We start from the raw sequence: 24617 nt of genomic DNA, 5'->3' as shown, positions 1-24617 counted from the left end.
AATTCGTAAATAGAAAGATTGTTTATCACTTCTATGTCGTTTTGTCGTAAAGTTCCTTAAAATGTGCGGGTGAATTTTAAATGTCCGTTCACATACTAATTTTCTAACTTTAATTAAAGGCTTTTGCTCAGCATGGCTGCTTCAAAAGAAACTTAGCGAGTAACTTTTATTATGTAATCTTGTGAATAACTCAACGAAAATATTGTGGGTCTGTTTCAAACAAATTTAATTTGACACATTTTGTAGACAGTACCTACTCGTTTTATTACCATTTATTTGGGAGTAATATTATAATGTAACTTTTGTATTTGATCGACCTATACATTATATTATAATTATCTGACGGGTAGCATTTATTCAGAAGTTGTGAAGGTCTTAATATTTTTGACAGCAGTAAAAATAAAATCAATGAATTTTTAACACGTGTCACTTGTCAAATAGTTGAAGTTGATAATTTTTTATTTTACACGATAAACATAATTAAAGATTCCAAATATAAAAAAACTAGCTTTTGCCTGCAGCTCCGCCCGCGTTATAAAGTTTTTCAGGCTAAAGTTTTTCGTTATAGAAGTAGTAGTTTCCCAGGAGCCTTTGTTCTTCCCAGGGTCTCAAACTGTCTCCATACCAAATTTCATCTTAATACGTTGGGTATTTTTTGAGTTTAACACGTTCAGGCAGACAGATGCAGCGGGGGACTTTGTTTTATAATATATTTTTTAGAACTTTTTAAGAGGAACAATCCCGTCATACATCATTGTTGCATAACTTTAACCGTTTACGCAGCGCAGGCAACGGAAGCTCTCAAAACTAATAATTTTCCCCGTATTTGCAACATGTTTCATTGCTGCTCCGCTCCTTTTGGTCATAGCGTGATGATATATAGCCTATAGCACTCCAGGAATAAAGGGCTATCCAACACAAAAAGATTTTTTCAGTTCAAACCGGTAGTTCCTGAGATTAGCCATTACTGCTCCGCTCCTATTGGTCATAGCGTGATGATATATAGCTTATAGCGGTCCACAAATAAAGGGCTATCCAACACAAAACGTTTTTTCAGTTGAAACCGGTAGTTCCTGAGATTAGCCATTACTGCTCCGCTCCTATTGGTCATATCGTGATGATATATAACTTTGAGCACTCCACAAACAAAGGACTATTCAACACAAAAAGAATTTTTCAGTTTGGACCGGTAGTTCCTGAGATTAGCCATTACTGCTCCGCTCCTATTGGGTATAGCATGATGATATATACCCTTTAGCACTTCACGAACAAAGAGCTATCCAACGCAAAAATATTTTTTCAGTTTGGACCGGTAGTTCTTGAGATTAGCCATTACTGCTCCGCTCCTATTGGGTATAGCGTGATGATATATAGCCTATAGCACTCCACGAACAAAGGGCTATCCAACGCAAAAAGAATTTTTCGGTTTGGGCCGGTAGTTCCTGAGATTAGCGCGTTCAAACAAACAAACAAACAAACTCTTCAGCTTTATATAATAGTATATAGATAACATTATTTGAACTATAATTCACGATGATCAATTTTAAGTTTTTAACATGATACAGGTATTTTATTGCAGTGAACAACGAATGCAATTACTGTAAAACGAATAGGAACACAGAGAAAAGAAGAGCTGGCATAGCATTACGTAAATTGGATCAAGGGGAGTGCACGAAACTAGTAACAATAGTGAACTCGAATGTAATCCGACCCATTAGCATTGTAACAATAGTTTCGTATGGATTGTTCTGGATTTGATATGCCTGATGTAGTAGTAGTACTTAAGCGCAATCACAACAGTCAGGATTTATATGTTTTGGTTGCACATAAACATAGTTTTATTTATATTTTTTTACATATTATAAATCTACGTAAGCGAAGTTGCAGGCACAGCTAGTACCAACTATCAAATAATAGAATTATTTAATTATTACAATTTACAAATCATTAAACTATTCCGTAAACGTAAGGAATAAGTGTTATAATATTTATATCAATAATCTTATCTAAGCGGCGATAGCCTAGTTGGGTGTGAAACGGACTGTCGAGACGAATGTCCGCAGGTTCAAACCCCAAGGGCACACACATCTGACTTTTCTAAAAAAAATGTGTGTATTCTTTGTGAATTTATCGTTAGCTTTAACGGTTAAGGAAAACATCGTGAGGAAACCTGCACATCTGAGAAGTTCGCTATAGGAATTTCGAATGTGTGTGAAGTCTACCAATCCGCACTAGGCCAGCGTGGTGGACTAAGGCCTAATCCCTCTCAGTAGTAGCGGAAGCCCGTGCTCAGCAGTGGGCAAAGTATATAATACAGGGCTGATATTATCATTATTGTATAAACGAAAAACGTTTCTCTCCTGCAATAGAAGGTAAACATAGCACGGGCCGAAGCCAAGTGCATGGATAATATTGTTGTTGAGAAATTCCCTTACTTAGTTGTTAAGAAATTTACGAACAATTCTGCAGGTGTTCAGTATTGCAGCTTTTTGTAAAAGTATAAAAGTCATTGGTGGGATCCCTAATGTCTGTAAGCTAGTGTGGAGTGTTTTCGGTATTACACCGGTTGTAGATATAACTATTGGTACTGTCTTGGTGGTATTTACACGCCATTGTGTTTTAATTTCTATAGCCAGATCTACGTATTTCGCAATTTTTTCGGTGTGAGTAGAAGAGAGGTTATGTGTGTTACAAACGGCAATATCTATAAGGTAAACTGATTTGTTTTGTTTGTCTAATACTGTTATATCCGGCCTGTTATAATGTATGGTCTTATCTGTTACTATAGTCCTATCCCAGTATAATTTGTAATATGTATTTTCAAGAACAATCTGTGGTTTGTATTTATAATAGGGTACTTTTTCTTTAACTAATTTATATTTGTAGGCTAAACATTGATGTACTATTGCAGCTATTTGATCGTGTCTATGTTTGTAATCACTTTGAGCTATTGACTTACATGCGCCGGTAATATGTTGGATTGTTTCTGAAGCTGTGTGGCATTGTCTGCATTTATCATTATAGTTTGGACGACGGATAATGTAACGTTGGTAATTTCTTGTGTCAATAACTTGGTCTTGTATACCTAGCATGAAACCTTCAGTCTCTGGGAAGAGATCGCCACGCCGTAGCCACGCGTTTGATGGATTCCTATCAACATAAGGCTGTTCCAGGTCGTGCGGATGTCTCCCATGTAAAGACTTCTGTTTCCAAGCTGCTATTTTGTCTCTATTTGATGTAATGTGCTGATTACGTTGTAGATTTTCGTATTGTAGATTCAGTGGGGTTATGCGTCTATCGGCTTTTACTATTGATTTGTGTAGTTGTGATTGTTCCATTTTTTTGTAAAAGTAGCTTCTTAATGTAGTTATCTGTTTGTTGTGTAAGTTCAGGATGTCAATGATTCCTCGGCCACCTTCATTTCTGGGGAGTGTCATTCGCTGTGTACAAGATCGGGGGTGATGTTTACGCTGGCTTGTTAATGTTGTATTAATTATAGTCTGCAGTCTTTTTAAATCTGTCTTTGTCCAGTCAATAATTCCAAATGAATATGTAAGGATAGGAATGGCAAATGTATTTATTGCTTGAGTTAAATTCCGCGAATATAACTGAGTCTTTGCTAACACATTGAGTCTATGTCTAAACTTTCTTATAATCTCGGCTTTGGTTTCTTTTTGGGGTATTTGATGCGATTGCTGGAATCCTAGATATTTATAAGTTTCATTATGATTGAGGGGGTCTACATTCTCTCCTGTATTTAATTCATAGCTTACAGATGTTACTTGGCCGTCAGATAGTGTAAAGGTTTTGCATTTATCAATCCCAAACTGCATTTGGATGTCATTAGAAAATTGTTGGGTGAAGTCTGCTAGACGCTGTAGTGAAGGGGTGTCGTTACTATATAGTTTTATATCGTCCATGTACATTAGGTGTGCCATTGAGATATTTTTATTTGTACTTGTTATTTTCAGACCATTATTAGAATTATTTAAAATCTGTGAGAGTGGGTTTAATGCGAGACAGAACCAGAGAGGGCTGAAGGCGTCTCCCTGGAAGATACCTCGTTTAATTGGGATTACGTCGCTTTCTATAGTGATTCCTACATTTCTTATTTTAAGTGTTGTGTGCCAGTTGTTCATTGTATTTGACAAGAAGGTAACCAGTGTTGGATGTATCTTATAGTGTTGAAGTATGTATATTAGCCAAGTGTGTGGAATAGAATCAAAAGCTTTACGATAATCTATATACATAGTGTGCAATTCTCTTTTGTTTTGTATTGTGTGTTTCATTACAATTCTGTCTATGGTAAGTTGCTCTTTGCATCCTTGACTTCCTTTTCGGCACCCTTTTTGCTCTTCTGCTAATATATTGTGTTCAGCTACGTGTTTGTATACAAGTTCGGCAATGCATGCGGTTATTATTTTATATATAGATTGAAGGCAAGTAATGGGCCTATTATTTTGAAGGGTCTGTAGCTATATCACCTTTTGGGATCATGTAAGTTATGCCTTGAGTTACAAATGGAGGTACTGTTTTAGGAGACTGTATAAATTCGTTTATGTGGTTGTAAAGTGTTGGGTGCATAGTTGTGAGTTTTTTATAATAGTAGTTGTGTATATAGTCGCTGCCAGGTGTTTTCCACCTGAGTAGTATATTGATGAATATGTCTAATGTAATTAGCTGGAATTGCATTTGGGGAACTGATTCTAATTTTTGTGCATCTTCTTGTATCCACTGAGCGTCTTTATTGTATTCTATTGATTTACTCCATATATTTGACCAGAATTTATGCAATGCCTCGGCAGTAATTGTTTGTGGGTTTCTACTATTCTCTGAACTACTTATGCGGTCTGTATTTGTCAATAGATCCCTATAAAATTGTTTTTCATTGTTGTGAAACTGAGCGTTTTGATTTTTCCTCTTAGTACAGTCAGTATATCTCCGGAGCCTACTACAAGTCGCATTAAGGTTTTGTTTAAGACTATCTAAATATTGTTCGTCTGTCTTATTTGGATTCTCATGCCGAGAATGAATCCTGTACTTCTCTTTTATATCAGCTACGTATGCTATTAATTTAAAACTTCTGTTACCCTTAATATATTGCGTCATTCTCCCTATAGCCTGTCTTAGTTTTCTTATCTTATTTTCTAATCTAACCTGCCAAGCCTTTTTCCTATCTTTTCTTTTTGGTTGTAGCTGTGTGTTATTTTGAATATTTATAATTTTGGAGCCATTACATATAGCTGTGGTGTACGCTGCACAGTATATTAGTGTATGTGTTGTAGTGAAAGTAGGTTCAGTGGGCTGATATATAGGTAGCACTTGTAAATTTAAATATGTAATTATATATGTAAGTTTTTTAGATGCTTTTTGTTTTGGTAGATAGGGTCTTTTTGTAGGATCGGAGTTTGTAAAATTGTCATAAGCTGTTTTAAATGTATCTAATATTTTGATGTTCAATTGTTCGTCCTGCCATCGTTCATCATCAGGTTGTTCATGGGTTACTCTATTTCCTTCTATATCTGTAGTATTTTGTGTGGTAAATTCAAATTCTACATTTAAAAACGGATCGTCTGTATTATTTGTTTGTGTATTTGATATGTAATTTTGTGTTTGTTCATCTGAATTCTGCGTGAGTCTATGACTACCTAGTAATTCTGCTATTTCTTGTCTTATTTCTTGCATTCTTTGGCCTGTGATGAGTTTATTATTTACTATTACTCTACGCTGGTCTGCTATTCGTTGTTCAGAAACATGAGCAATGTGTGGGAATTGTTCAATAACACTTATATATAATGGTTTTCGATATGCTGTTTTATTGGATTCTAACTGCGTGATTCTTAAATAGTGTCTTATAATGGCTTCATTAATATCGTCACTCCACCGCATCCTAGAAGTTGAATTTACTTGTGTTTCGGTATTGGATCCTATCTCCGTGTCATGGTTTTGATTTATGTTATGTTCTAAATTTTGTGTTTCTAAATAGTGCTTAACATCTGTTTTAATTAATTTTAGTGTGTTTTCAGTTAATAATTTATTTCTTATGATTGCTCGTCGCTGATCTCCTACGCGCTGCTTTGAAACATCCATGTAAGGGAACTTCTCTATAAACTGCTTGTGTAATGGGTCTAAATATCCGCGTGATTTTGTTTCCAATCTAGTCACTATAAGGTATGTGCGTATTATGAACTCGTTCATTTCTGCTGTCCACTTTTTTCTCGCACGTGTGTTGCCAGTGGTGGGTACAAGGTTGTCGGCGTATGCCTCTTGTACAACATCCTCTGGGTTTGTCGAGTTAGATGTCGTACGTGACCTAGATTGAATCTCAAATGAAAATGGCGAACTGACGGGAGATTCAAATAAACTTTGTGTAGATGACGGTGACATTGGTATTGGTTGCATTTGTTGGTCGGCTGTAGCATTTACCCGTGCACCCCGCGTGCGGGTACAGAGCTAACGGAGGCCCGCCTGCTCGACACTCCGCTACCGATGGTTCGCATGCTGTGGCATCCAGCATCGGCTCCAGATGCGCCCCGGCGATCGCCCCCGGGAAGCGACCGTAAATTGTACCTACTTTTTCCGCTTTCCATCATTAAGGTTTTGGACTTTGGTGAGCCCGCCTCGCTTGTCCATAGCAAGTGGGCGCGCAGTAAGCTAACTAACTAAACCTATGGTTGCCGCCGTTGGTGTACAAGACACTCTTCCGCCGCCAATCCGAAACCAACACCCTGCGCTGATGTTGATTGTTCCACTTAGACCTTACCATGATATAGCTGTCTAGGAGCTCTAAGCAGCTTTCTTTCTACTATCTTCTATCCTACCTCCTCTCCTAGCCTACGTTCCAGAGCCACGTTAGCCGCACCGGTATCTTATTGTTGCGTTGCCCGCCCCCCACGTGATCAGGTGGTCGATCAGGACGTGTGGTTGGCTTTCAGGGGGCATATATTATTATTATTATTATTGTGTTGTATCTTTCCTGCGGGAAATCACGGCATAAAGGCCGGTCCTTTTGGAAGGCTTATTATTATTATTATTATTAAGACGTGTTAACTGTTAAAGTATAAAAACAAGAATGGTGAAGGGTTGCGAGCACCTAAGACTCACACCCAGAAGTGCGGTGATTTTAAGTCGGCCCTTGCTAGGCAAGCAAACTTATATCATATTTTTTTTTATTGCTTTTAATGACGAGACGTGCTTGCCGTTCGCATGATGGTAAACGATACGACCGCACATAAACAGTAGAAACACCATTAAACACCTTAAATTACAAGGTATTGTTTGGTATTCCACTTCGCTCGCCATTCTGAGACATGAGATATTCACTCTTATTATGTCCAGTAGCTACACTGGCTACAATGTCCTTCTAACCGGAAAACAACAGTGACTACATACTGTTGTCTGGCGGCAGATATAGACATTGCGGTAGTTCCTACCCCGGCGGACTCTCACATATTATGAGAGACCTACCACTAGTAAATGACGGTAAGCTATCACAAATTTAACATTCGACATCTAAATTACTGTGTGTTTGAAATTATTAATTATTGAACCTTTGAAAATATAATACATCAGTTCATAAATGAATGAGTTCGTAAGTAATAAAAATAATAAAAAACACATCGAAATAATAGCTTTCTCCTTTTTTGAAGTTGCTTAAAAAGAACGTAAACGTATGATACCTACATTCACGAAGATTGAATACTATTCTTTCTACAAAAAGTTCATTACCTCCTGTGGGAAACTGCCAGAGACAAATTAGTTTATGTTAGTTAAATAGCTTAGTAGGTTTAGGGGTTGTTTTTAATCAGTTATCTAAGTCATACATATAGAATATTTAAATAAAAATATCCTTCGTTTGATTAAAGGAATTCATTACTATTAGACTCCAATTATAAATTATTCAAAAGATAGCATTTATCAGCAGTCATGTAAAGAAAAACAACTATATAATATATATTTGGAATCAACTGATGTATAATATATTATACCCAGTAGGCTATGCTGGCATAGTCCTAGAAACCTTTGAAGGGCACTTTCTCTTTAGAGGATATTATGTTTAGAGTTAACATCAGATCCGATGTGATTTTAATTAAGACTCCAGGATAATGAAATATATTAATAATCAAAGATAAATATTAGCTGCAATGTTCTAAACGTCAGTTGGTTATTGTTTTTCTAATAAACGCAATGTGAAGGCGTTGAATAACTATGCTTAGTAATTGAAATGGATGTGAGGAAACGACTTAGCAAAACCATCTCAACAACCTACTTAAATCAGGATCAATTCAATCTTTAAAAAAAGCCAAAACATAGTATGTTATACTAATTATCTTTAGGATTATGAAATACAAATACATTCATAACTTGATACCTTTATTCGTGCAAAGGTAGGCAGAGGTGCAATTACTGACCCATCGTTTTAAATAATTGAGGTAGTTTAACGATCTGTGATTAGATGTCAGAATCTCACGTTTTAATATCAAGTATGTTCCCAAGTAAGTTATATTACTGCTTTATTTATTCTTGGTCGCCATAAAACTCAAGAACTGTTTACTAGAAGCAAACACTATTCGTTCACAACTTTGAACTAAATCGTTCAATATTAATGTGATTACTGTTGACGATATTTAGAGATCTGTTTACCAATAACACATAAACTTTTAAATGGTTATCGATGGAGACATAAATAAACATGGATTGATGTATATGGACATTTTTTGGAAATCAATATTTGCATGCAAGCCGAGGCCGCGAGAATAAGTTAGCAAAAAAGTTCTTGTCTATTTGCTTTGAACAATTATGTTATCGAATCTAAATCACAACAAAAATAAAACATAATATATAGATAGTATGATATTTGATAATAGGAGGTACGATCAGTAAAACATCTTTCCTTATTTGTATGTTTAGGAGAGGAGGAAATGAGGTTACTTACATACACTGTAAGTTTATTCTGCGTAGATCGGAACGTCAACAGCTAAAAACTAAAAAATAAGTGTATATTTGTAAGTCAGTCCCTCCGTGAACATGAAGTCTTCAAAGTCTTCGAAACCTCTGGAGAAAGTTTTAATATAAAAAACCGTGATGAAATCCGAAAAATAGTTTTATTTTAATACTAGCTTCCGCCCGCAGCTTCGCCCGCGTGGATTTCGGACTTCAAAAATGGAGCCGGTCGCGAACGTTCGAGAATGTTTGTTTTACGAAGCTACTCGCTAGGTGATTCGCTAGCCTCTAGGTGCCAAGCAAGCCGCCTGCCTGTGCGTTCGCGACCTTATATGTATACAAAAATAATCCTTATATCATGATTCAGTATTCACGCATGATGGCTTATTATTAGCGTAATTCATGTATAACTTTGGTGTTTCTATACCGATTTCTATGATTCTTTTTTTATGGAATATTTAATAATGTTAACTTTTTTAATTAGGGATGACTGAGAGTGTTATAAACGTAAGAGTAGACAAATATAATGAGAAAGCTTCGAACTGCTAAGCTATCGGGAGTTACACGTGTTATTGTGAGTCAACCATAGAAGAGACATATGCTGTCGTGGGATATTTTTTACATAATTTTAAGGAGAACATTTTCGTCATACATGATTTCTGTGTAGCTTTAACCATTAAGGTTGCACACGCGACGGAAGCTTAAAAAATGGAATAACTTCACCCGTTTTCCCAACATTTCCCTTCACTGCTCTGCTCCTATTAATTGTAGCGTGATGAAAAGTATACTATAACCAGCACAGGAGTATGACAAATAATTGTACCAAGTTTCGTTAAAATCCGTCGAGTAGTTTTTGTTTCTATAACGGTTATACAGGCAGACAGACAGAGAGACAGACAGACAAAAATTTTACTAATTGCATTTTTGGCATCAGTATCGATCCCTAATCACCCCCAGTTATTTTGGAAATATATTTCATGTACAGAATTGACCTCTCTACAGATTTATTATAAGTATAGAAGAAGATTGCATTTTTGGCATCAGTATCGATCCCTAATCACCCCCAGTTATTTTGGAAATATATTTCATGTACAGAATTGACCTCTCTACAGATTTATTATAAGTATAGATTATAAATGCGAAAATTTCTCTTTTTCAAAAAAAACTACTGGACGGATTTGGATGAAACTTTACAGTAATATTGGTTTATACATCAGAATAACACGTAAGACTCAATTTATAATGATTTTGTGTAATTTGGTCATATTATAACGATACATAAGTCGGAAAAAAATGTATCCCGGAAAACTCGTTCACGCCGGCGAAGCCGCGAGCAAAAGCTAGTAATACCTAATTTAAACATTTTTATGATAAATTACAATACACTAGTAATTCACGGGTTAGGAATGTCTTCCTGGTTTAAAAGTATGCCAAGAGATAGTCTAAGAGATAGATCAAGTATTATTTGTGTGATAACAAGTAGTCATTATTCTAATCTTTATTCGTGTATTATATTTCATTAAAATCTGTTCAGCGGTTTATAGAACTGATATGACATTGAAATATTTTAATACGTATATGCTCAGGTGTTGTTATTAGTTATCGTGTTGGATAAATCCAAATAACATAATTTGTGGTTTCATTATGACATGCATCTTTATTGGTTTTTGCGTAGGTTATCTCACTGAGGTACAGTCAGCCACATAAGTAGTTGAATGAATTAAAATTTGCAAATGTAAAGATCACGGCAACAAAATTATGGCAATAGACGAACATGAAATTCAATATTATGTATAACTTATCTTTCTCTAGTTTGTTACTTGGTAGCCAATTGTCTGTGTATCGATGTAATAAATGATGATTACGTAAGTATAATTAATCCATGGACTCGTAAAATTTTAACTTGAATTTCTATTTTCGCTGGCGAAGTAGCGGGCAAAAGATATACAATAGGGGCTGGAAACCAGCGCTGCTCGGAACTACTGTACGGGTCACCGTAAGTGATTCCTTTTGCTTTTATAATTAAGTATACAATTTTACTGTGCTTTATAATAATACATGAAACTAGATAATAAGACAATCAAAGAATTTTCATTTATTATTTATTTTACGATCACACCACAAACGCTGTGTCACAATGAAATAAAATTTTCTTTTTTATAATATGTAATTAGTAACTGTAAAAAAATGTAAAGTCATGCTGTTATTATATTTTTATTAACTTATCTACCACGATGATATAATATTATGATAAAAAAGTGTTTAAAAACGTGTGTCTGTAATTTTCTGTGTTATAGCAGAAAGAGGCAAAAGTAACTAAGCATCGTGAGGACTCTCATTAAATTTTAAAAATATGTCCTTCCAAGATAAAGTTGTTTTGGTAACGGGAGCCAGCTCTGGAATAGGAGCCGCGATAGCAGAGAAATTCGCTTCTGAAGGAGCTAAAGTAGCGATAGTAGCAAGAAATACAACAAAATTAGCCGAAGTATCTAAAAAATGTGAAAAAGTTGGCAGCAAACCACTCGTGATAGTAGCGGATGTCACTACAGAGGAAAGTGCTCGAAAAGCGGTGAGTCAAACCATCGATCAGTTCGGCAAGCTAGATGTACTAATCAACAACGCGGGTATCGTTAAAAACTGCGGTATATTGGATGAAGAAGCGATTGAAACTTTTGATCTCATCATGACTACAAATCTGAGGTCAATCGTTTGTTTCACTCACATTGCCGGTCCTCACATTGTTGCATCTAAAGGCAACATCATCAACATATCGAGCGTTGCTTCATTGGGTGTTGTAATGGACAAAGCATTTGCGTACTGCACATCAAAGGCAGGTTTAGACCATTTCACTAGATGTATAGCGTTGGAATTAGCGCCAAAGGGTGTCAGAGTAAATACTATCAACCCTGGGATTGTAAAGACTGATATCATATCAAACTGGATGGGCTTGGACAAAGCTACGCAAGATGCTGTGTATGACAAAATGGAAAAATCGAGTCCTTTAGGAAGAATTTCTTCATCTGAAGAAATAGCCGATTTGACACTATTCTTGGCAAGTGAAAAAGCTAAGAGTATTACAGGATCTTCGTATGTTATTGACAACGGTGCAATATTGTCACCTTCTGGTAGTGGGAACGACGATCAAGCTATAATAAGCTCACGGTGAAGATTACGGCGGTTGTACTCGTCGCTCGACGTTCGTCATACACGGGCGTGCCATTTTATTTATATTTATTTTACGGAAAATGCTCGATTTGTTTTCGGTTTTGTGACGATACTCTGAGAATATTTTTTCTTGTTCTCTATATGCATGGATTTTCTCGAAAATATTGTATTTATTTGCGACGATGCATGCGTAAATCCATTTTGACGTCCGCCCACTGCAACAACGTTAATTTTTCTAAGTAATCTATGAATAATAATATGTGTTTTTTGTATTTATAATATATTGCTAGAAAAAGCGAAACTAGTGCATCCGCACTTCGCCGACTTTATTACTGTCATCCCGCGGTATTATGGCAGCGGGAGCAGGGAGTGAACGGTATTTACACTCTAATTCAAATTTTATATATTTATTTACATATTAGTACCTGTACTTTTAAATGTTAACTAGAATTACGTACATATTTATGAACGAATGGTGTAGGTTATACATTTATATATTTCTATTACTTATATATCTTTTCTATTTGTACATATTATAATATAACTGTTTGATCTTTTTAATAAATAAGATGTATAAAATATATAAATTGGATTTTATATTTGCTCTACATAATTATGTAATTTTATTAAGAGGCCCGTGAGTTGGTTACTTGACTGATGTAACAATTAAAAATTAAAGATATTGTATAAGTGGATTTTTGAAACCCTGGTAGCAAGGGAAAACTACCTTAACCACTATAGCTACAAACTTTCTTATGGAACTGTCCGTCATTTTTGAAGATATTAAGATCTGCATTCACAGATTTTTAACAAAATGTACAGTCCGTACAAAAATAGGCCATCAATAAACTAAATCTATGACTTATTTTAATCCCCATTAGCATTAGCTTTTGACAGGAATGTTGCTGTCAACAAAAACATTATGAATAAGTTAGCAAGGCCATAGTACACCATAGTGCCTTTGTCATAATCGCTTTCTCCTTTGTTATTTTGTATCTGTTGATTACAAGAACCGAAACGTAGGCGACCATAATTTGGCACCGTGTGACGTTATAAAAACTCTATCATCGTCCAAAGTATAACATCAAAGAGCATTAAATATACTTTACACAAGTGTAATTACAGGTGCATATAACTTGATCGCAAAACTGTTCGTGTAGTATTATAATATGACTAACAATATCAACCCCGTATTACATAAAATCCCTAGTCAATGGCCTACGACTCAGATCGTTTAGGTCTAAGACCATGGTTGCTCAATCCAGGCCTGTGAGCCATACTAGGACCCACGGATGAGTTTTATCTGGTCTAGGTAAGCTAGTAAAAAAATTCCTGCAAGTTGATAAAGTGTCCCTGGCGCGGAAAGAACGAGTTACACTGCTATGAAACATTGAGTTGTTTCCCCTTACTTAATATTGAATGGTCATTACACTATGTGGTCATAACAGAAATTAAAATCGGAATCGGCAGTAACGCCCAAAAATACCTGAATCGCCCATTTGGGCCGACGATAAAAAATTTGAGCAGCTCTGCCTTAGAGCATCAAGCTGGATTAATGCGGGGTGGCTGACTTCAGATATATCAGAACTTTTAAGAGGACTTCTTATGTATTCCTTAACCCTAAGGAATAAATAAGAAGTCCTTTCTGTCACCGTTAAAGCGAAGGCTAATTGTTAATGAATACACTCGTATCTAACTTCGGAAAGTCACAGCGATACGCCTCAAGTACCACGTGTAACCTAACCCTAGATGGGAATTAAACGAAAAGCGGTTTTTGCTGCAACGATAGTCATAAGTTCAGAATCCAAGGCTCTCAGACTGCATTACTCAGTCTCACAAATTGTATGTTCATTTCAAAAATTAAAGAGGTAAAATAAAATTGAAATTGCTCTTTGTTTTATATCTCATTCAAAGAACTTCCTCCTTCAATGCCCTTTCAAATCAAATCATTAACTAGTAGAACACGCGCGCCACCTTAAGAAATTGTACAATGCTTATAACCTTCAAGTAAGTGCAGGCAATAAGTTGACAAAGTCTTATCGCTATTGGATGAACGGTGTGGAGCGCATAAAATACAAACAAACATTGATTTTCCGTAAAGATTTTACGTTTACATGAAGATTGTACTGTTTAAAACTTATTTTGCTAAATAAAATAAAGTAATTTCCGTTGTACAGGACTAGCAACATGACGATAAGATTGTCTACAAGATAATACCTATATATATGATTATTATTATATTTTTTGCTCACGGCTTTATAGGCGTGAAAAGTTTTTTCATAATATAGGTCCCACTTTATACTGAGATTAAAATTAGCCTGTATCCTTTCCATGATCTTAAATTATCTTCATACAAAAGTTTGTCGAAATCTGTTTGATAAATTTTGTGTTTAGCATACTCACACAGACAGCGGCGAACCTTGTTTTGTAATTTGTAAGGATCATTAGCTCAAGGCGACAGATTGATTTGACACAAGTTTCATTCGTAACATCATGATGTTAGAATAGTGAAATATTTTCTGATTATGCTTATCAGTTAACAATACAATAATCTACGTAATACACAATTAATGTGATGTTAATCATACCGACATTACGACTTGGACTGATACTATATTGGAAAAACATTGAACTAATTTTCCGATTCGATTCTATCCGAAAAATAGTTTAATTTTAATGTCTAACATTCGCGTAAACATAAGAAACTATTATGGTGAAAAACTGATCACCTGAAACGGTCGAAACCAGCCACTATACAGGTATGGAAATTGTTAAGCTCTAAAACGCGTTAAACTGAAATAATATAATATTATGTACCTACCCACGGGAATTGCCCTTAGTTACTACTCTCTATGACCCATGAGCGTTGAGTAAATAAAAACCAATTAACATTCAAACCATTTATTCTTCTTTACACATCGTGGTTTAAAATTACAAATTTACAGTAAGGTACATCTCTATAATGTTTACTATAATGAAGGGTGTTACAAGTCTACTACGCCGTTAACACAGTACTAATCTCTACATTTAGTATAATCATTAAAGTTATTCCATAATTCCATTCAAACATGCGCCGTTGTCAGTTACATACGTGCTGCCGGTAATACTTCTGGCTTTATCACTTGCCAAGAACAACACAAGATCAGCGACTTCCTCCGGTTCGGATATACGATCAAGAGCCGTTACTTTCTGCATCTTTTCCCAAATAAATTTTTGAGCCACCTCAGGTACTCCCATATTTGCAATTATATCACTTTTAACAGGCCCGGGGTTGACAGTATTGACACGAACTCCCTTAGAAGCCAATTCTAAAGCTATGCATCTTGAAAAATGATCCAAACATGCCTTCGAGGCGGAGTATGCAAAACCTTCTTTAGATACCGTTTTCAAAGAAGCTATACTAGATATATTAATTATGTTGCCTTTCGTTTCAATTAGGTGAGGTGCAGCAAGGTGAGTGAGATGAACAACCGAACGCACATTAGTCGCCATAACTCGATCGAACATCTGAACAGTATCACTTGATAGAATACTCGCAGATCCACCTATTCCTGCGTTGTTAATTAAAACATGAAGTGTACCAAAATGTGCGATTGTTTCGGTCACAATCCTCTTGACATCTACGTCATTGCTCACATCTGCTACAATCACCAGGGGTTTGCTGCCATTGCGTGAACATTCTTCAGACACATTTTGAAGTTTTACCTTGTTTCTTCCAACAATTGCAACTTGTGCGCCATGAGCTGCAAATTTAATTGCTATGGCAGCTCCAATGCCGGAACTACCACCAGTCACAAGAACAACTTTGTTGCTAAAATCCATGTTGATGCACACCTCACGACCGTTGTAATCGAACTAATTTTCAGACGCGGTTCTTAAAAAGATAATTATTAATATACACGCACATTATATCATGAGTGTATGATAACTCTTATCTGCTTCTAAATTATGTATAAAGATAATTAAATGTATTTTACTTGTTTTTTAGGCACTTGTAGCATTGCCGACCATGAACAAGCAATGAGTAGAGCAGAGAGCTAGAAAGTAGAAACGAGTGAGCTAGCATTGAGAAACGAGTGTATGGTTCTGATAGTTTTGTAGCTGGGCTATAGCGACTGTTCGAGTGTGACGGGCGATTACTGGCACTGTAGTAAATAATTAGTGCTGGGAATCTCTCGAGGAGTGTTCTAACTGACAGGCGAACATTGATCAGCGAATATTATCTTTGATAGCTCTTATTAATGCAACAAACTAGTGGAGGGAGTTTCAGCAGTGTGAACAGTTAGCGATCAACTATCTACGTCTATTTTACGTTTCTTGAGCGAGAAAAAGGTCTTTACGTCGGTTCCTCGTCAGCGGTGAGATTAATGCCTAAATATTCGTTTAAAAAAAAAGGTGATAATCTGATCTTGAATTAACTAGGTACTAGGTTTTTTATGATTTCAACTTTTAGAAGGCCTATTGGGTTCAATTAAAAGCATAACTTAGTATTACTTACTGTACGGATAGAAATTAGAAACTGACGTTTAGTTATCGTGATATGAATATATGCCGCGAATGCGAATATTTTGTTTTAAATTTTTCCATGCTGTTCTGCAATTTGCATTTTCCATTCGATCCTGTTGTAAGGATCAAGTACTTTACAGGACCATCTAAATTTTGCGTACATTGAAGTCAAAAATCGCGAAAAACACACGCCATACATTTTATAGGCAATGCGACTCATACTCATTTCCTAGTTGATTGTAATTTTATTTTAAATTCTGTAAATGCAATTATTAATATATTTAAAAACTATAGATAGCCTACTGGAACATTTTTTTAGCTAAAGGAGGTATACCACCCTTACTATCCCATCTCAAATATCCCTTTGATATTATCTATGCAATAGGCTTTGTCTTCAGAGGTTAATTTTTTATTTTAGATCTTTGTCATCACAACCTAAAGAGAAATTTCGGATAACAAATTACTAGCGTCAAGAATAATCTTTAAGTTTAGGAATGTTTTGCTTAATTTCTTTTCTGGAGGCCGAGGGTCGACCCAATTCTTATTTCGTAATATAGGTTAAAAAATTCGAGTGTTTGCTTATTTGTAATTTGATCCTTATGCACACATACTTAATATCATCTATATTAAGAAAATGATATTACTTTATTTATGTAATATCTTTGTAATAATAATTAATAAAGTAAAATATTTTCCTTTACGTGCTGAGCCTTTGTGCTTTTAAATCGATATAAATTCTACTAGTAATTTAAAAAATGTAATGGTATTAGGTACTCTCTGGACTTTAGATGTATCATGTATATGCTTTATTTTCTTCCAACTTCTTTTGTTATTTATACCTATTTATTATCGTTATGTGTGTATTATACAATGGGAAAGAGTCGAACATTCTTAACACATCTGACATTCTTTTTTTGCAGATCAGAATGAAACGAACCAGCTGTTCGCATAACACGGCCGGCAACAAACCACTGCAAGGCACTAAGGACGGTAGTGGGCTTTGTCTGATGGAAGTCTCTGCATTGGTTGTCCGCAACCGTCACTACGCGTTCCGCCTAGCGCGGCTTATCTTCTTATATAGGAGGGGGCTCAAAAGGACGCTCTCGACGTCAACGGCAGCGGGAGGCCTACCTGTCACGATGCAGTCTAAAAAGAACCAATACTATCTTAGTTCTCACTAAAGGGAATTTAACACTAAAAAAAAACATTTCACTACCATGAAAAGACAAATTGAAAGTGTTTGAAAGAGGTTTTAAATATGTCGCAAATAAAAAGGCTGAAATACGATAATTATGGTAGCATTCATTAGTCTAAGCATGAGGAATCACCAAACCATAAATTCTTCAAAAATTTTGATAAATGTATTTGATTCTTCATTCGAAATAAGTAGGTATACGATATTAGTATCCATTTATATCACAAAACATTACATTTGAAAACGTTACGAACCAAACTACAAAAGCCATTGTTCCTATAATACAAAGATGGTTCTGTGCATTTGATATTACGCATGTTAAAGATAGGGTAGGTCTTTTGAACACCCGTAACTCCATCATTGGCTTTGTTAAATGACAACGAGACGGCTAGGCTGAAGACGTTACAAGTTATGTTAATAGATAGCACATTTCACGTATTACGGACGGAATTTTCGGAGTGTAGTTTTCATCTACAATCAATTTCACTGTTTGTCTAGTCATTTGTTCTTTTCATACGACTTCGAAAAAAGGAGGAAATTCTCAATTCAAAGTGTATGTTTTTATGTTTGTTATATCTCAACTCGGCAGTTTGTTAACCGATTTTGAAAACTCTTTTTTATTTAAAGAATATACTTTCAGATTTTGCCTTTATTATTTTAAAGAAAATAGGTCCAGTAATTTGGTTTTTAAACTAAAATAACTGGCTTAAGTATTTCGTTTAAGTAAACGAAATTGTTAATCAAACTTTCCTGTGACTTTTTTAGTGGTGTTTTGGCATTTGTTTTTGTTGTGTCTTTTTCATACATACATATATAGCATTTTCCCTTTTCAGGGGTACACAAAGATGTAACACCTCAGTGGAATAGTCGTAATGCATGTGCAATACGAGTACGCCATTGATGATGATGATGAGATGTCTATTTCTTACTAAAATAAAAAAGTTTATAATTTTTTTTTTTATGTAAACTGTTTACCAATTTTGTGTTCGGTGACTAAATAATGTTAAAGTGGTTTTTGAAGGTAGTTTAATTTTTATAACTGTTGTCATAGGCACAGTCGTAATAAATTGTAAATATTGAAATAATTGTAAATTAATTTTTTTCAACTCTGATTGTTCAAAAACTATATATCTTCTTAGAAATTATGACTAGATATAGATTACACTTTTTATTTGTTCATTTTAGATGTTTAATTTTCCATCCCCAATATTTTTACTTACTTTGCCATTTCTAGCATTTTCACAAGATGTAAATACAGAAACGAAAATGCAATTACGTATTTTAATTGCTCGATAAAAACATTACAACTATTAGACAACAGAGTTGTGAAGCCAAACACATTTCCATGTGATATTAAACAGAAAATAAACAAAATAATCCAAACATCATTAGCAAGTCGAAATGATGCTGGTGTATTTTAATTACTTTACGTTGTTTTTGTTTCTTTCGGTGTTTTTATTTTCTCAATCAAAAGTTTGGGTTGGCAATTACTAAAAAAGAAAGAAATAGCTATACAATTTTCTGTATTTGAAGAGACATTCCGTGGGAGGTCAAGTTTCTTAGCTATTGACTGGTTTTCTAGTTTAAACACCGATATTTATCCAAGACGGCATTATGCCTGGTGCCCTTCTTTTCATAAAATTACTTGCGAATAATATTTGATGGTATTGTTAATTCGAGCGAAGACGCTAATAGAAATACTGTGTTTGAATAGCATAGTTCTCAAAAGTCTCATTCTCATGACTAGTTTTAACTAGTTATAATGAGATAACTCATAGTATCTACTATATATATTAGTATCTACTATCTAATAGTGATTACTCAAGACCGATTGAAGAGTACATCGCCAGAATAATGTACTGGTTACATTCTATTTGCCCTTAGCACGCGATCTAAGTCCTTTACTTTTGAGCATGAATTATTTGTAGGATCAGTTTTAAATAGAACGGAATAGCCTACAAATATATGACCAAATTTCATTGATTGTAATGAAGTCATGATATTACAAAACCAAGGTTCTACATTTAGAGGCCATCAGTTATTGACGGCAGTTGACACAATATATAGGTCAAGAAGAAACTCTTTAACTTCACAATAATAAATGGAACCCTACACAAGTATTTCCGAGGAATTATGCAATAATGCAATAAATGAAAACGAGTGTAGCTACAACACGATTATCAGGCAATTAAAAGCGCTATGAAAGTGGAATCGTACAGCTTGAAAGAGCGGCTTTGTCGATTTGCGGATCATGAAGAAACGATGACAGTAGTGAGAATAATAAAGAAATCTCATTAATTTTTAAATACGATAGTTTGTGAAGATGTTCGTTAGAAGTTAAACTTTAGATCGCTGAATTTGGACGTTTGTTGTACAGATAGACCGAGTCCTAAATTAACAATACTGGTATTTAAGTGCAAAGTGGCGTATAGGGTGGCACGAAGAGTTAAATGCGTTGGGCGATTGAGTTCAGGAGCCCCTAAAATCTTGTAAAGTTTACAATATTTTGTCTATTGGGCGGTAAAAAAAGAGGCTGTCGGAGTAATCTATATATTTTTTATCTTAGGAGAGGTACCATTCGATTAATTTATTATGGGCCTTTTAAGGTGCTGTTACGTAACTGGCAAAGGGTAATTTTTCTTAAGGCTTTTCACTCGAGCAAGACCCGTAGTAATGACCTATTGCTATTAAACATAATATTATATTTAAGGTGTTCATAACAGTTTACTTGATGATTGGCTCTAGATCTATAAATCAGTTAGTATGGTATTAATCATAATTCATACTACGACACATTTTATAAAAATGGATGTTGCTCGTTTTCTTATTGATATCTTTAATATTGCAAAATATTTTCATTATTAGTCACAACATTATTTTATTGCAACAATGACATTACAAAACGTGCTAAACTTGAAATGAAGATCGACTTTCTCCTTCACCTTGAATTCTATGAGAATAAACATAATATTCGCTATACTTGCATGAATAATTTATAGAAGCCTCTAGAATGCAGGGTTGTTCATCCTTTGAGTGGGTTAATTGCTTTCTCCGTCGGCTCCACCTCGCTCTCAGCGCTTTAGTTTCCACAGCTAAATTCCCTATTAAAATTTTGGATCACACATGTTCTGTATTAAATGAAAGGATACAACGAACTATAAAAAACACTCACTACATGTAATAATATTAAATAAGGTTTAAAATGTACCACATTTTCTTTCAGTAATCATCATCGATATAAATATTTTCAACATTTAAAAACACCAACAATATGAAAGTTCGTTGAAATATTACGCAGTTTAGATTTACTTGACTTTTTAAGACAGAGCTTGACTTTTTAATTTTACAATAATAATAATTTATTTCACAAGTTGAACATTTTGTAGTGTAATATTAATATTATAATCAGTTAACACACTTATTTCTCATGATAGTACATGATCTGCTTAGAGAATTAACTAGAGGCCAATGTAATTGTTCGACAATGACAAATAGAAGACTGTTACAGAGAGTATAGTATTATTATTATTATATAAAAATGTGAAGGTCACTCCAAGGAACATAATGATTCCTTCCTAAACGAAATTTCGGCCACGCACGGCTAATCTCCATGGAGATCATCCAAATACACAGGATATATAGTGCCCATGTGTGTGCGACATACATGGGTGCGCTCTCTGTTCCTTCAATCTCATAGTCTGATGAGACGGCAATCCGACATGACCGGAGAGATATCAGAGAGCATAATATATAGTTGAGAGCAAACATTAAAGTATTTTTGTGGTCGTTTTAGCTAATGTAACACAAAGTCCTTTACCTGATGCCCAGGAGGCATCGTGCTCGTGCATCAGCTTGGCCAATGGTTTGTCTGCCGAGGGTAATGAGAAAATAAATAAATCGATAAACTTGTTTGGAGCATGCGCCGCGACATATCATATTTGTAATAACATGCAAAAACAAATAAATAGAATTAGATACACAAGTATTCAAAACTATATTTTACAGAGTCTTTACCAACAAAATTATAACGATGGCTGGTAGAAATTTGGCAAAATTTCCCATATGAAGTAAATCTAACCATTATTAATTTATGATTTTGAAGCCCAGTACATTTCGAATGAAAACAACATTGAGATTTTAAATCTTTTTACATATTTCGGTCGCTTATTTTAGTCACACTCAGATGTCCATTAGAGCGTAAAATATTTAATTATTGGCTCGGTTAGATCTTTATACCTGGCAACAAAATATTGCTCATGGAAGCGTGCTTTCAAGCCCGCGGGACGATAGATATTACGTTCCTCGGTTAATGTTGATATGAAACTTGACGTTTCGTTAGCCAATAGATGTTTGCACTTTATTCGTATCGTACTTAGACATATCTTACACACACACTCACGCCTTTAATCCTCGAAGGGGTAGGCAGAGGTGCAATTCGTGCGGCAACTTTCCGCCGTTTATATTGCGTCCCATGATGTGATAGGCGGCAAGCCTATCTAATAACATACAAAGATTCGACTCCTGGCTTATATTGAGTATCAGTATATCACTAGTATCATATCATTGCCAGACTAAGTACATAAGTACACACTGAGGAAGAATCATGTTATTAATTTTGAACTTATTCTTAAGTCAATAAAAATAAAGAGAAGATTTTTTCATTTCATAGGGTTCTAAAATATTTTATAAGAATGAAGTCTTGAATATATTTTTTTAGTAACCTTTAATCCACTACCAATAGCTTCTCATGTGAATCTTTGAGAAGTGCCTAGATTTGAGTTCATAGTTCTAGTTAGCGGTCCGATACAAAAGCAATACCATTGATCTTCTGGCGTTTAGCCTAAAAAATATTATACTATATTCTACTTTTAAGCTTGGCAAAAATACGACATATGAATATATTAGCTTTTGCTCGCGGCTTCGCCCGCGTGAAGGAGTTTTCCGGAATAAGAGTCCACTGTATGATAAAAGTCTTGCTACATATTTTCCCGGTACTGATAAGTTCAAACTAATTTTATCCCCTTAGGGGTGGAATTTATCAAAATCCTTTCTTAGGGGATGCCTCGATGTTTTTTTGTTCAAAATGTTGGTAAAAATTATACTATTACTTTGCATAAGTAGTCTAGTTCTAATTATTTTGAAATATGTAACACTCATCACGCATTTAAATTATAGAATAATGTTTTCCTTGTTAATGCTACTTGCTAAATCCACTGTGTGTAATAAGTACTATTTACCGCGTGTCAACTTTAAAAACGTTTAGTCACCGCGTAGACTTGTGAAACTCTATATTAGGTCTTAGAAAATTGCCAGTAAAACATTTGCGCGTCACTTTAGGTTATTACAAATTTGGGTCTTTTTAAAATTTACATAGTGGAGGAAACAGCGGCCTCTGTGTGCGTAGTGGGCCAATCAATTTGCCTACACTTCATGTAATCAATTTATGTCGATACACAATGGACCAATGACGTTTTACAAAAAAAACATGTTAGACAATGACAATCAAATTTAGAGATTTTCCAACATTTTGTTCTTAACCTCGTTGTTGCGTTATTTATAGGCCTCTCTCTACGTACTCTATTACTTTTGTCTTTTACGAATTATTACATATATTTTTAATAATAAGTGATAGAGTTTTGTATTAGAATTTTTAAATGTTGCTTAATCAATGATAAAGCTGTATAGATTGAAAACACACATACACACATCACGCCTTTATCCCAGAAGGGGTAAGCAGAGGTGCGGCCATGGTTCCCACTTTTGGCCAAGTGTTTAGTCCCATAATGTGACAATTTCTATATTTTAACTTGTTCCCTGCAGTACCTATTCGAGTACCACTGATATCCTACCAGCACTTCCATTCAGCTTCTTTCTATTCCAATCATATTATACTAGTACATATTAATTATCAAGTATTTTTTTATTGCTTTAAATAACGAGACAAGCTTGCCATACACATGATGGTAAGCAAGACGACTGCCCATCAACAGTAGAAACACCATTCAACAACTTGAATTACAAAGTATTGTTTCGTTTTCCACTGCGCTTATCATCCTGAGACATAAGATGTTAAGTCTTATTATGTCCAGTAGTTACACTGGCTACAATGCCCTTTAAACCGAAACACATTAGTGACTACATTCTACGTGCGGCTTGGCGGCAGATATACACATTGCGGTGCTACCTACCCAGGCGGACTCTCAAATATGAGAGACCTACCACGAGTCAGATAAAAAAAAACACATTTTTTTGTTTTTATGTATTCTTTATTTTTTTTTATAAATAGCAAGTGTGACCCACTAAAGGGTGACAGCCGAGGCGCACCGCCCCTGCAATGTCGAACCACCGACTCTCCCACCTAGCCTATATTAATACTCGCTTCTACGCGCTTGTATATGTAGGTATTCCACGCAAGGACACAGTTAACAAGTGATTCATTCCGTATTATAAATTGATTTGAACTTGGCAATAAACAATAACGGCTTGGACAGAGGATGCATGGGTACAAATAACATAAATATGCACAATTACTTCCTGTCCATTGGAATTCGTTATGAATATGTATTCCATATGGCGACGGGATATTTTTTTTCATCAAAATAATTTTGTTGAGCAATTTTTGTGCAATAAATTATGGTCTGTTTTTGTTAAGTTTAACTAATTATGAACAAATTAAACTTCAGTTATTTTTGTTAAGCTGTATTAATTATTGTATGATTTTACAGAACTTGTTTAATTTTTATTACTATTACGTAGTAATTTTATTATTTTATTGGGTCAGTGACCGGTACTTACCTACTTTGAATTA

At 35.0% G+C, this 24617-nt stretch overlaps 3 protein-coding genes and 1 long non-coding RNA gene across 4 annotated transcripts in view; 2 read left to right on the top strand and 2 right to left on the bottom strand.

The window, feature by feature from the left end:
- LOC119188905 overlaps positions 1–18988 on the top strand; it is a 70455-nt gene extending 51467 nt beyond the window's left edge. Inside the window, exon 2 of the long non-coding RNA XR_005112154.1 lies at positions 17535–18988. This is a non-coding gene — a long non-coding RNA (uncharacterized LOC119188905). The remainder of the gene's footprint in view (positions 1–17534) is intronic.
- The window catches only part of LOC115448293 (probable G-protein coupled receptor CG31760), an 82943-nt gene that overhangs the window by 55789 nt on the left and 2537 nt on the right, over positions 1–24617 (bottom strand). The gene's annotated exons all lie outside the window — the stretch shown is intronic.
- On the top strand, positions 11235–14003 carry LOC115448294 (glucose 1-dehydrogenase 2). The gene has a single exon (XM_030175687.2). It carries the CDS (start codon positions 11297–11299, stop codon positions 12107–12109), a length of 813 nt encoding a protein of 270 aa, XP_030031547.1. The 5' UTR covers positions 11235–11296; the 3' UTR covers positions 12110–14003.
- LOC115448296 (L-xylulose reductase) lies at positions 14994–15979 on the bottom strand. Its single transcript, XM_030175689.2, has one exon. The coding sequence runs from the start codon at positions 15928–15930 to the stop codon at positions 15154–15156; it is 777 nt and encodes a 258-aa protein (XP_030031549.1). The 5' UTR covers positions 15931–15979; the 3' UTR covers positions 14994–15153.

The sequence above is a fragment of the Manduca sexta genome, chromosome 10 (assembly GCF_014839805.1).
Source record: "Manduca sexta isolate Smith_Timp_Sample1 chromosome 10, JHU_Msex_v1.0, whole genome shotgun sequence".
NCBI lineage: Eukaryota > Metazoa > Arthropoda > Insecta > Lepidoptera > Sphingidae > Manduca > Manduca sexta.
Note: the sequence above shows the minus strand (reverse complement) of the source record. Positions and strands in the feature narration are given on the sequence as shown.

What these genes read in the sequence shown, in the direction of transcription:
- LOC115448296 (XM_030175689.2), bottom strand. Translation starts at nt 15,930, where the DNA reads ATGGATTTTAGCAACAAAGTTGTTCTTGTGACTGGTGGTAGTTCCGGC.
- LOC115448294 (XM_030175687.2), top strand. Translation starts at nt 11,297, where the DNA reads ATGTCCTTCCAAGATAAAGTTGTTTTGGTAACGGGAGCCAGCTCTGGA.